The 12185-nt window shown below is 36.5% G+C and overlaps 1 protein-coding gene across 7 annotated transcripts in view; it reads right to left on the reverse strand.

Moving 5' to 3' along the window:
* Positions 1-12185, reverse strand: part of STRN (striatin) — an 89721-nt gene continuing 77536 nt past the window's right edge. For all 7 annotated transcript variants that reach the window (XM_042848426.2, XM_042848425.2, XM_005296257.5 and 4 more), the window contains 8 exons: positions 9429-9604; positions 8370-8417; positions 7580-7701; positions 5780-5947; positions 4978-5118; positions 4193-4300; positions 2586-2672; positions 1-2492 (listed from right to left, as the gene is read on the reverse strand). In XM_042848426.2, the coding sequence (XP_042704360.2) occupies positions 2323-2492; positions 2586-2672; positions 4193-4300; positions 4978-5118; positions 5780-5947; positions 7580-7701; positions 8370-8417; positions 9429-9604 (1020 nt within the window). In that variant the 3' untranslated portion in view covers positions 1-2322. The remainder of the gene's footprint in view (positions 2493-2585; positions 2673-4192; positions 4301-4977; positions 5119-5779; positions 5948-7579; positions 7702-8369; positions 8418-9428; positions 9605-12185) is intronic.

Consider the following 12185-nt stretch of genomic DNA (forward strand, 5'->3'; position numbering starts at 1 on the left):
TTTTTCTTACATTCAACTTTTAATCAGTTAGAACGACAGTCTTTAAAAACAAGCATGCTGGCCTATTAGTTTTATGTACAGCAATCTAAACACCTGTAACTATGTATTATATTTTGTAAGCAAATAGCACAACATTCATTTCATACTTATCATTATCCTTTGTATACACAAACTGAGAAGAATTCTTAATACTTACTAAAACATTAAAATGCACCCATGAAGTCTTCCCTTACAAGACAGATTTAATACATGTTTACAATATATATATACACATCTATAATATACATAACTTTTAGAATTTTTCAAATAAATCTTTGTAATTTCCTTTCCAAAAAGAAATAAAATAATGACACTGAAAGAACAAGTCAAGTACACAAATGATTTTTCACAAAGTTGAATGCTCAGTTTTGCAGCCAGATTCCCCCTTTTTATCATATAAAACTAAATAATTTGTGTTATTATAGTAATCTGTTTAGTGGTAAAATTCTAATGTTATTTAATGGAAATATATTGTACATCAATATCACAAACTGAAATATCTGAATATGCTGAGCAGTAAAAGGTATTCCAGGGTATTTAGCATTAAATATAGTACACTGCAGCCTCAAACAGTTTGGGGCAACTTTTTATCATAAAGCAACGAGTGACATTGAATGTTAATCTAAACTCCCTATTGTAATCAATGGGGAGTTCTGCCTAAGTGTGGTTCTGCTCTGAAAAATCACTCTAAAAATAGCAGTGTGTCCTATGTTTACTGTGTTTCAATGACTCCTATTTCCAACATGTCAGTTTAAAAGAAAAGATCTCTTTATTAACTTCTAGCCAAACTCAACCTGGGATTTGAGAGTCAGGTGGGGTTCTTTCCTTCTCACATCATCACCAGTAATAAAGAATCTGCAGAACTAATTACATTCCACAAGTGGAACTGAGGACACCACTGCCTTAAATGGATTTACAGAAAGGTAACCAAGTCTGATGGTGCCCAACAGAATAGAATCCACCTTACTCTTTCTCACCTGCGATACGCCCTGCAGGGACAACAGGACTAAAAACCAGCAAACTTATTTCTGTCACTAAAGTAAACAGATATACTCTGAATATAGCGAGGGACCAGATCTGCTGAGTAAAAAGGTGCCGTTTTTAAACAGTCACTTTTCACATAACCACACTTTAAAGATCAATGGCACAGCATGCCCCATACAGGGGGAACATTTCAAAAGTTCCAACGGTTTGAAAGTTAGGGAATCTCTCTAGAACAAGTAGAATCTTTCAAACTGGTGGAACTTTGTAAAGGCACCTACTGCATTAATCTGATAGCAAGGCTCACACAGAGCACTATGAAATCATGTTTATTCTTAAAATGAAATCATGATTTTCATCCACAGTGGCTCCCTTTCTTGAAGGAATGGGAAAAAATGAAGATGTGTTGGCTAAACTCTGCTAGAGATTGCTGTAGGAAGTTTTATTATAATTTCTTGTGCCTGACCAACAATAAACAGTATTATAAATTTGAATAAATTAAATCCCTTATTACAGTATATACAGACTATTTCAGCCTGTCTCCTTAATTGTGATTAGACTATGGCCTTAGCTTCTAGCCACTTGCTATCACATTCTTCCACAAAATTAATAAAATGTATACATTTCCTGCAAACTAAATATTTGCTGTATAACATAATAGATTTAACAAAACATTACTGCATTAATAATTTTTAAAATTTAGTATTTTTTTCCTTTTAAACAAATTTACCTTATGCTAGCAGCCAAGTGGGCTGAGATTAATGATCAGCTACTTTCCTCTAAACACCATCTAGTCATTAATACCAAAGGGATGAACAAGTGAAATTCACATGGTAGCCCAATGGGCATGTGAACAGTCACCTTTTTAGGTTACTTAATTTAAGTATGCTGTTTATAAGATTCCTTGATGAGAAACACTTGGAAGTTCCCTTCCCCTCTCCCTGCAGCAATCAGGCCACCTATTTACTTGACCATCCCTCTATAGTGTCCCATTTTATTAGCAGAGAATACAGATACCTAGTTTCGCCCAAGGCCTGCCTGGACGAATATTCACACCCTCAGAAATAAAAGCATTTCTTTTGTTGACATTTGAAACTGAGAGTTTCCAAGCTCTCAGCACCGGCTGAGTTCGCAGAAACCTGAAGAAACCTTAATTTAGAAAAGAGCACCCTGCAAAAACTAAACCATTACAAACGTTCTCTTAATTTCAGGGTAGGAAATGAAGATTCTTGCTCACGTCTCCCTCTCTTTTGTGCATCTGGTTAAATGTACAAGAGCTAGAGTTGAAAGGGAAGCACTGTGTCATACGAAGACCTTAGCCAGAGCATCTGCTCCTGCACTGGCAATATAACATTTGGATGGGTGAAATGCCACATCATGAATAGACTCATCAAATTTTTTGCGATGAGCAGTAAATTCTTGAATACAGGTTTTGCTTTCAAGGTTCCATAAGCGAATTGAACAGTCATGACCTACATAGAGAAAGAGGGAAATATGTTGTCTTAATTGTAAAAAACATTAAAGTTATTATGATAAAGGAAGAGGTTAACATTTGATGTACTTACTGCCAGACATCAAATACAAGCCATTAGGATCAACAGCTAAACTTGTGACTGCATCTAAGTGGGCTACCATTGCGTGGATCAGTTTTCCTTTGAAAGAAAAGATTATCCGTGTTATTTTTCTACAGTTATTTTTTGTAATTCAACATATTATGGCAATTTACTTTGTATGGCCCCACTGAATCTGAAAGAGAATGAACATTTTAATTCTCTCGATTGCTTTTTCTCACTGATTGGAGCCTTTCACATTTTATATTATATTAAAGAAAAATACTTTCTCATGACTGGGTGAGTATGGTTATGTATCAACTCATTTTATATTGTTCATTTGCTTAAGTGGTCAACAGTTCTAACGTCAACAACTGTGTTAATCCATTGCACTGCATATACAACACACACTTTGTGGACTGTAACAATCAACAGTTTTTCCTGAGCTGATGCTGCAGCCAGAGTGCATATACAAGTCTCTGCTTCCTAACTGACTTAGAGGTCAGTTATTCAGCAATAAGCCACAACAATGTGTGCATCGGTAGGCAATCATCCACATTTTGGGTAAATACAGTTGAGTGCCTTCAATCATTCCAAAACGGAATCAGTCCTTTACTACTGTTGAACCTTGCATGACTTATTGCTATTATAGCAGCTCCTTCATTTAAAACCCACAAGTGTTCTGTATGTTTTATATGGAATATATTCTTCTGTTGTGGAAGGAAATTAACACAAGAAGGGTAAAAAAACAGGAAAAAGGTTTAGGCTTTTTGTCTACTTGTTCAATTTTTAAAAAATAGGTTTATTTATTTTCATCTTTTCCCTCCAGCTTCTACTATCCCTTGCCATGAGCTCAGATGACACTTTAAGCTCTCGTGTTTTACTGTAAAAAAAACACTGGGAATACTGAATTGTGTGCACTACAACTTTTAAGAAAGTGAATTGGCAATAGCAAGAGGGCCACAGATTGCTGGGAAAGGACTGGTTTACTACTGCCATTGAATCCCACAGCACCTCTGTGCAGGTATTTGGATCCCTTAAAACTGAACTGGGAATGTTAATTCAGCTCCCCGTCCAGACTTAAACCGAATTAAAACTGCCCAGTTGTTCCTGGAGAAGAGGCCATTTTCTTTGAAGCAACATTGCGGGAGGAGCGCTCCCATTGAGTCTGGACCAATGTCATTAGTGGAACTTCAAAAGGAAACTACTGCTTCCCCAAACAGGCCAGGCCAGACCCAGTGCTCAGCAATCCTACAGAGATGCCTAGGCTGCTTTTAACTGCTTATGAGGATCCAAGCAGGCAGAATTAGGAAAAAAAAAAGATGAAAAATCAGCAAATGAAAATTTTAGACCAACATGAGGGGAAGTTTCCTAAGAATGAGTTTCCACTAGGTCTGTGCAATAGCCCTACAAGGGAAATGGAGAAATCACTACCACGTGAGACATTTAAAACCAGAAACTGCAGACTGCCACAGTGCAAGTTTCCTGACATTGCCTCACATTTCTACAGATGCAGTCTGAACCGATAGTTCGGTGTCAAAGGTCATTCAATTCTTGACCTCTCTCATGAGACTGCCCACAAATTTGAGTTTGTTGGCAGTATCTAGTGAAAGAACACTTACCTGTATTGTTGTCATAGAATTTGATGTGCCTGTCTTCATGGGCAGTGATACTAATAGGAAGCGTTGGATGGCTGACAACTCTGTTGATCTGGCAGGAAGAGTTAGCAGCTATGAAAAAAATATATAGTGAATCTCTAAAGATTGCAAACTCCAGCACACATGTTCCTTTGAAAAAATAAAATTAGTAACAAGCTTTGGGTTAAAAATCTTCCTAGGCATTAAATTTACCATGTGTCTGTAATGGAAGCTCTCTCAAGCAATAACTTACTTTTATATAGTGCCTTTTATCCTAAATCATTCCACAGCACTTTAAAAGTGACACACATGCACACTCACTGTCACTCAGACACACTTCCCTAACATTGATATGCTTACATATAATATCCATGCATGGGGATACATAGAGAAGGGGTTTTGCTATGGATTCCCCCAACCTATTTCCTCTGCTTTAATTTTTACTATTACAGCAACTGCTTAAAAATATCCCAATAGAATTATGAGTCACACAATGCATGTTCAAAATATGTATTTCTTCTGACATTTTACCAGAGATCTGTGGTTCACTGTGTTGCTGGAGCCCTGCATGAGGTCTAGAGGATTAGCTGTAAAATTATCCATCACTACTTAAAATCCAGCAACTGCATTTCACTCTATAATTTCACCTGTCACCCAACTTGCCTATTTTTTGTGAACATACTCTCATTTTGAGTAAAACAATACAAGCTTTCAACAATAAAAATATCAACCTCTCTGAATGAGGAAATGTTTTCATTTTGGATACATACTGGTATCTATGTTGGACTCCAAGGTAAGAATTCGTTGCCGTGTCTCCATGTTAAAAATGCAAGTGTGCCCACTGTTAAATGATGCTACCATGTGGCTTGGGTCACTACTCACAAGGTCCACAGAAGAAGGGATTCCCATTTCTACAGAAAAGCAGCACATTTTTCAGAAATGAATTAGTTGGTAAAAGCAAGAAACCAGGTAACATTTTGGTATAAAAAAATAATATAGTTTCATTATGACATAAGAAAACAGTTAACGCTGTCTAAAACTATATGATTTTCAAACATTACTTATCAATTGAAACACTGACTGCCATCTTGCACTTGATAATATAATAAATACAAGTCATTATTTGAAGTGATACTCTACAGTGGTTCATTGGTTTATAACAGATTTTATTATCTAGAAAGAGTAAGGACCCAGAATCTAAGCCCATATTATCTAATATGGTCACCAACTTAATCTTAGTTGGTGGATATACTATCTCAGAGAATATTTTTTATGAAGATGCTTTATTTAGAGCTTGGGCTGGGATAGGAGATCCATTTCTACTTTGAAGTATGTTCATTTCTTGCATGGAGCTCTAAGACTAATTCCCAGAGGAAAAACATCTGTAGGACAAAGTTAGAGGACACAAGTAACTTAAAGGGTAAAAATACTTACAAAAAAGTTGCATTTGTTTAAAAACTACTATTAAAACTAAGATGGAGTCTTCAAGAGCAGCATGGAGGAATGTGTGGGACAACAACAGAAATTATAACAGCTAACCTATAAGCATTTAAGTAGGAAATTATTCTGTACCTTGATTATCATTAAATATATTAAGAGCTGGAGCAATTTCTGAAGCTTTCCATAAACGTACGGTGCCATCTGCTGAACAGGATAGTAAACGCTGGTGTGCTCCACTATAAACCAAGCCCCATACTGCATCTGTGTGGCCTACAAATGCACCTCTTAGAACAGACGGATCTGTGAAAAAAGTTATATGGGATAAATGTTTTGAAACAAAATTTAAATAAAGAGAAACCAGGCATTGAATTAGAAGTTATTTCTTTGGCTGTATATAGAATCAAATATTAAAAACAGAGGATCTGGCTGGGCCTATCACTGAAGAAGTTTAGCTTATTCAGTGTAACGGTACTCAAATTTCACTAGGGTATCTGGAATTCAGTTATATAATTTGTATTTTTAAACAATAAAATTGGCTTTTACAACATCTCTAAAAATCCACTTCCTCTATACCGCTACCACTAAAACTCTTACTATCTTGTACTGACTACTGCCACCTCCTCCTTTCTGGCCTGTGCTTCTTTCCTACCCGTTCAGTATATTCAAAATACCGTAGAGCGTAAAGCACCTTCCTTTCCTGGTGCTCTCCCTGCTCTTTGAGTCTCTTTAGTGGGTTAACATCTCTTTCTAAATCAAGGCCAAACCCCTCAGCCTCATCGTAAGGCCCTATACACACAGCTCAGACCCCGCCTATATTTTAAGCTATCTTCTGCCTCCTCTTGCTCCCTATGTGCACTCTTCTCTTTAGTGTTCCCCAGCTGTTTCCTTTTCTCAATTGCAGCTCTATACCTTTCACCATGTTGCCACCAATTCTTAGAACAGACTATGTGTAGGCCAAGCAATCTTGATCCTCTTCAAATTTGTTTCTTTCCACTAGTACACGATCTTTAATTTATAACATAATCCTAAAACCCCCAAAATTTACCAGAAACTAACACACAAATGAAAAATAGGTATGATTTGGGTTTTTTTGCAAACCCATAGTCTCCCAAAACTGTATTTCCTTTCCAAAGTTTTTCTTTTGTCCCCTTTTTCCATGACCACCACTGTTATTTATTAAATTCTATAATTTACACATTTCCTCAGCACAGCTCTTGTCTTCCTACATGTTTCTACAAAGCTATTCACCCCAGTGGTATTATAAAAATAATAAGAAGCACTTAGAAAGGGAGAAACATTCTGATATCTTCATAATGTGTACAGAGGATGAGAAATGAAAGGATAATTCCATGTATTCCTAGCCTTTTCCAATCTGAAAGTGTTCATGTATAATATCAACAGAACCAACAGGAAAAAAAAAGTTGAAATTATGCTACATGAGGGAGAAATTAGCATTCAATAAGTTAAACATAAATTAAGATTAAAATGCCATAAATAGCATGTCAGCTTATTTTTCAAAAGCCAACTTTCATACAAATCATACAGGAAACATCATGTTAAGAAGTCTCTTGACATAGCCCTTGTTCTTTGTTAAACTGGCAGGTTCCACCCTTTTGCCAGCCCGTAACAAAGAGTCAATCCAAGAACTAACGCAGCAGTTTACTTATGATTTGTCTACATGGCGAGTTAGTGCACAGCAAACTGGTGTGCTGTAGATTCACACTGCAGCTTGCATGTACTAACTCACTATGTAGTCAAGGCCTTTGATACTAAAGCCAATAGTTACCTTTTCCTTTTAAGTTCTGAATACCACTACGCAAAACAGTTCACAGTGCTGCTAAATCCAGCAAAAGTTCAAGTTTTCACTAGATACCTCATTTTCACTTGCTAAGTGTCTGTGACAAAAACGTGCCAAGTGGGACAAAAACGTACCATAAGAATCATAGGGGTCAATATTTGGGTTTGTCGTATTCCAGGCCTGGATGAGGCCATCAGTTCCTCCACTATAACACTGTTCACCATTACTGCTCATTACCACACAGAGCACTGGGCCACTGGAAAAAAACCCACAGAAACCAAATTATCAATTTCAACTCTTTTTACTGATTACATGTAAGAAAAATAACTCTTAAATCTATGTTCAAACAAAACATTTGGTCTTGTGAACTCTTAACTGAGACTCACTAGATGGAAACACTGCAACAAAAATACTGCACATTTCAGGTGGTCTGAGATAGTGCTTTTGACTTTGACTAAAAAGGCTCCCCCACCTCAGTGTCCAGTCATATTATTAAAGTTAGACCAAATTAATGATTAAATCAATTGCACGAAGTACAAAAGCAGCACTAACGATGTGCCTGTTCCTACCAGTTTTAAAATATAATTCAACTTAACTATTTTGCCTGCAAACAGCTTCATACTGTACACACATTTAATAGAAAAAAAAATTCTGTACTGCAGTAACAAGCACAAAAGTTCCCTATATTTGCAATACTTATAATTAGATTTGTTTTTTTAAACTGGTAGCTTTAACAAGCTCCAACTCTAATAAAGACATTCAGAATAGATCCAAACACACATACAAATATTTAAAATGGATAATATGGAAACTAAATTAATAAAAAGACTAGCTGATTTTTTATACATGGTAGAAATTAATACTTGAAAACTACTTTAAACACATAAAAACTGTTATTTCTCAGAGTACAATAGTGTTTCTTACCTATGTGCTCTGAATGTATATATAGGTTCTACGTCAAGAGAGGCACTCCTAAACAAAAGCACAGGAGAGCGGTTTCAGAGTTTATGTTACAGTACACAAGTGTTCCCCGAAATATTTTTTGAAAACAGAATGCTGAAACAGCTAACTTGTCCAACGGCTGTAAACTCATATGAAAGTTTTCCCCAACCATCTTACATCTCCAAAAAGCAATACTGGAAAGATTTTTTTCGTAAAGCAGCCAAACAAACAAACAAAAAAATGGAATCAGACTAATCATAAGCAATCCTACAACAATCAAACCAAAAAGAGCGAATAAACTTTGAATAGATTATGTATATTCTATGGGCACATTTTATATTGTGCTCAGCCACAAGAGAGAGGGAGGGAGCTGATTACAGCTCACTGATTCTAAGGTCAGTTATGCCAAAGCCCCAAGTGAATTTACAGCAGCTAAGAACATACTCTAGACTCTGCCAGCTGGTAATTATCCCTAAGGAACTGCAAGAGTACACCATGCTCTGGCCAAGTCTCTCCCCACCAATCACTCTGATGACTCTAGGAGTGGCGGCATAGTTACTGCCCGGCTATTCAGGAAATCTCCAGCAGAGGAGATGCATCCAGATCCAGCAGCGCACAAGGTGCAGAGTGGGCCAGAGAATCTGATCTCATGTCTGTTCATATTTTTATTAGTAAATATATATCACTTACTAATGTGTGTGTGTGTAATTAAATAGGTCACACCTTTAAATAAGTTTTCCTAGTAAAATAATATAACAGTATCTATATGGAAGTACAGTAAACAGAAATCATATGGTATTTTCATAATGAAAAGAAAAGAGATTAATGAAGTTACATGGCTTCAGCCTGGCATTCTTTTAAGGTCTATATCTTACAACAGCCTCATGCCCCCTCGCAATGAAGTGAAAAGGGAGGACTCCCATTGACTCCACCTGCAGTTGGATCAAGCCCCAAATGACCTTTTCTTTGTTGCTACTGTTTCTCTAAATAATTAGTTTAGATGTTTTCACATAAACAACACTTAAATAAGAATAGCCTTACTTTTTTGCTGGTGCTGTTTTTTGTAAATTCCACATTTTTAACGTATGGTCCTCGGATGCAGTTATTAAGACTGGTTCAACTGGATGGAAAGCCAGACCTCTTATTCCATCAAAATGACTTCTTAATGTGAACTTGGGATTCCAGGTCTTCCTCAGTGCATCCTTATTGTTTGCTATCTATTTGGAAAAAATACCCAAAACTTATACTTAGTTTGGTGGACTCACAACAGAAGGAGAAATCAGAATTTTAATCTAGCATTTATGGATTACTTCAAATTGTTACTTCATTTTCATATCTCCAGGTCTTTAAACTAACTAGCACTCTATTTACCAAGCATTAGAAAACTCATATTTACATATATAGGTAGTATATACAAAAGTCAGATTATTTGCACCTTACTTTTCTTCCTCACTTTTATATTTTTAAAAAGTAGCAGTAGTTTATGACCAGAATTAAAAATAAGATCATAAATAACATAAATTGGATTACTTTTTAAAAATGATAAAGAGAAGCATCCCATAAAAACAGAGGGTGGAAGTCCTCCTATATGGACATGCCTCTGTGCAAACATGAAATGCTCTGTGAGTCACATTTATTATCGCTCAGTGACTCAAAGTTTCTCAGTTTACAAGTCACAAGATACCCTTCCTAACAACCAGCACTGCCAACTCAGCCTAGGATATGGAAGTTCAGCTGTGTTCTTTCTGGTTCACATATTAACAACAGTGGCCTTGACTCAAACAGGGTGCATTATAGGAATAGTTAGGATGCAATTGGGGTGTGGACCTTAAGGTAAAATATCTGTGATGGAAATGTGGCTAGCAATTCTGTCAATGGACAAGCCAGGAAATAATCCAATTTATTTTCTTAGAGATGTATCGGCTTTGTTGTGCTAACAGGATCAGTACAAACTTATTTTTATCAGTAAAATAAGCAGTGATGACTTGGAATTAAAAAAAGGAAGCAGAACAGTTGAGTAAGACCATATTTACAAAGGTTTCAGAGTGGTAGCCGTGTTAAGTCTGTATCAGCAAAAACAACGTGAAGTGGGTTTTAGCTCACGAAAGCTTATGCCCAAATAAATTTGTTTGTCTCTAAGGTGCCACAAGGACTCCTCGTTATATTTACAAAGATACTTCTCTGACAATAACTGCTTTTTAAAAGTGACCCAAATGATAATCCAATCTCAGTAACATAAAAGAAATGCTGTAAGGCAGTCATTTCAACACAGCTCCCTTGGACAAAGGCTGAAATAAAACATTGGATGATCTTTTAGGGCTTTGTCATCAACCACTGCCTGCGCTAAGTTTCACAGAATCACAGGACTGCAATGGACCTCAAGAGATCATCTAATCAAGTCCCCTGCACTCATTTGCTTGGCAATAACAGATAAAGTCCACTAATAAAATGTTGATACAAAAACTAAATCAGGACTAAAGGTATCATAATATTTTTTGTGAAGCACATTTCATGTAGATCCCAACATGTGTGTCTATAATTAATTGCAGGCAAACAGAGAGGATTGATGCCCCTTTGAAAGATTGGTCTTTAATAGAATACAGCTCAGAGATTTCAATATTGAAAAATCTATGCATTCTATACAGCATATCTTCAAACAGTATGTAATATGTATCAGAGACTTAAAAAGTGAAATTGTTTCCCAGAGTTTAATAAATATTGAAGTAATAATGAGAACACGCAGTTAGCATAGAAACCTAAAATTTTAGAAAACCCGGCTCAATAAGCATTAAAGGAGAAATAGTGGTTACTAAATCTGTAAACAAGGTTCTTGGAGTGACAAATTATTTTAGATTAAATTCAATGTTCCTTTTCAGTTAAAAAAGACTGCAGATCCTCGAGACTCTTCCTTTATTGCAAACAGACGAAGTGTAAGCTCTTTCATATGAATGGATTAGAGGACTCCAAAAACTCTTGACAAATATCTTAAACTCGACATTTCAGCAGTTAAGAGTCAAGAATCTATAGTCAAGAATCTATACTACCAAATGAAGAGAAGTGGGATCAGAATGTAACAGCTTCCCTCCCTTCTTGAAAGAAAATCATACGTCATTTTTAGTAGAAACAGAGGCGGCCCTGAGCCAAAGCTAGGAGATCATGCTACCAGATCCAATGTACCTAAACAGTAATGTCCTCTCTTGTTGCTAAACAAATCATGACTTGCAAAGGACAAATTTAATACCTGGCAGAATATAGTGATGGCTGCTGTTGCAAAATTACTCAATGTCTTTGAGTAAACTGCAGTCAGCTCTGTAACATCTGTGTCTGGGTGTATATGCCTTTTTTGAACTATAGCTTTAAAGATCTGCATGTTAATTTCTGGAATTTGAAATGCTGGGGATGATTTTGTTCCAGAGTTTAAAAAAAAAAAATCACACAGCTATAACACCCTATGGTAATTTACTACATGTATCAGAGGGGTAGCCGTGTTAGTCTGGATCTGTAAAAAGCGACAGAGTCCTTATAGACTAACGAAAATATTGGAGCATAAGCTTTCGTGGGTGAATACCCACTTCGTCAGACGCGGGTATTCACCCACGAAAGCTTATGCTCCATCACTTCTGTTAGTCTATAAGGTGCCACAGGACTCTTTGTCCCTTACTACATGTACGGTCAGGTTGGATGAAAACTAAAGCCCCTACCCTGAAACCTTCCATTTGCTACTGTTTGCAATTCCTTAACATCTGCAAAAGAACACTGTACTGGGATTGATCTGTGGTTGCCAGATCACCAAGGAAA

Source organism: Chrysemys picta, chromosome 3 (assembly GCF_011386835.1).
Source record: "Chrysemys picta bellii isolate R12L10 chromosome 3, ASM1138683v2, whole genome shotgun sequence".
Classification (NCBI taxonomy): domain Eukaryota; kingdom Metazoa; phylum Chordata; order Testudines; family Emydidae; genus Chrysemys; species Chrysemys picta.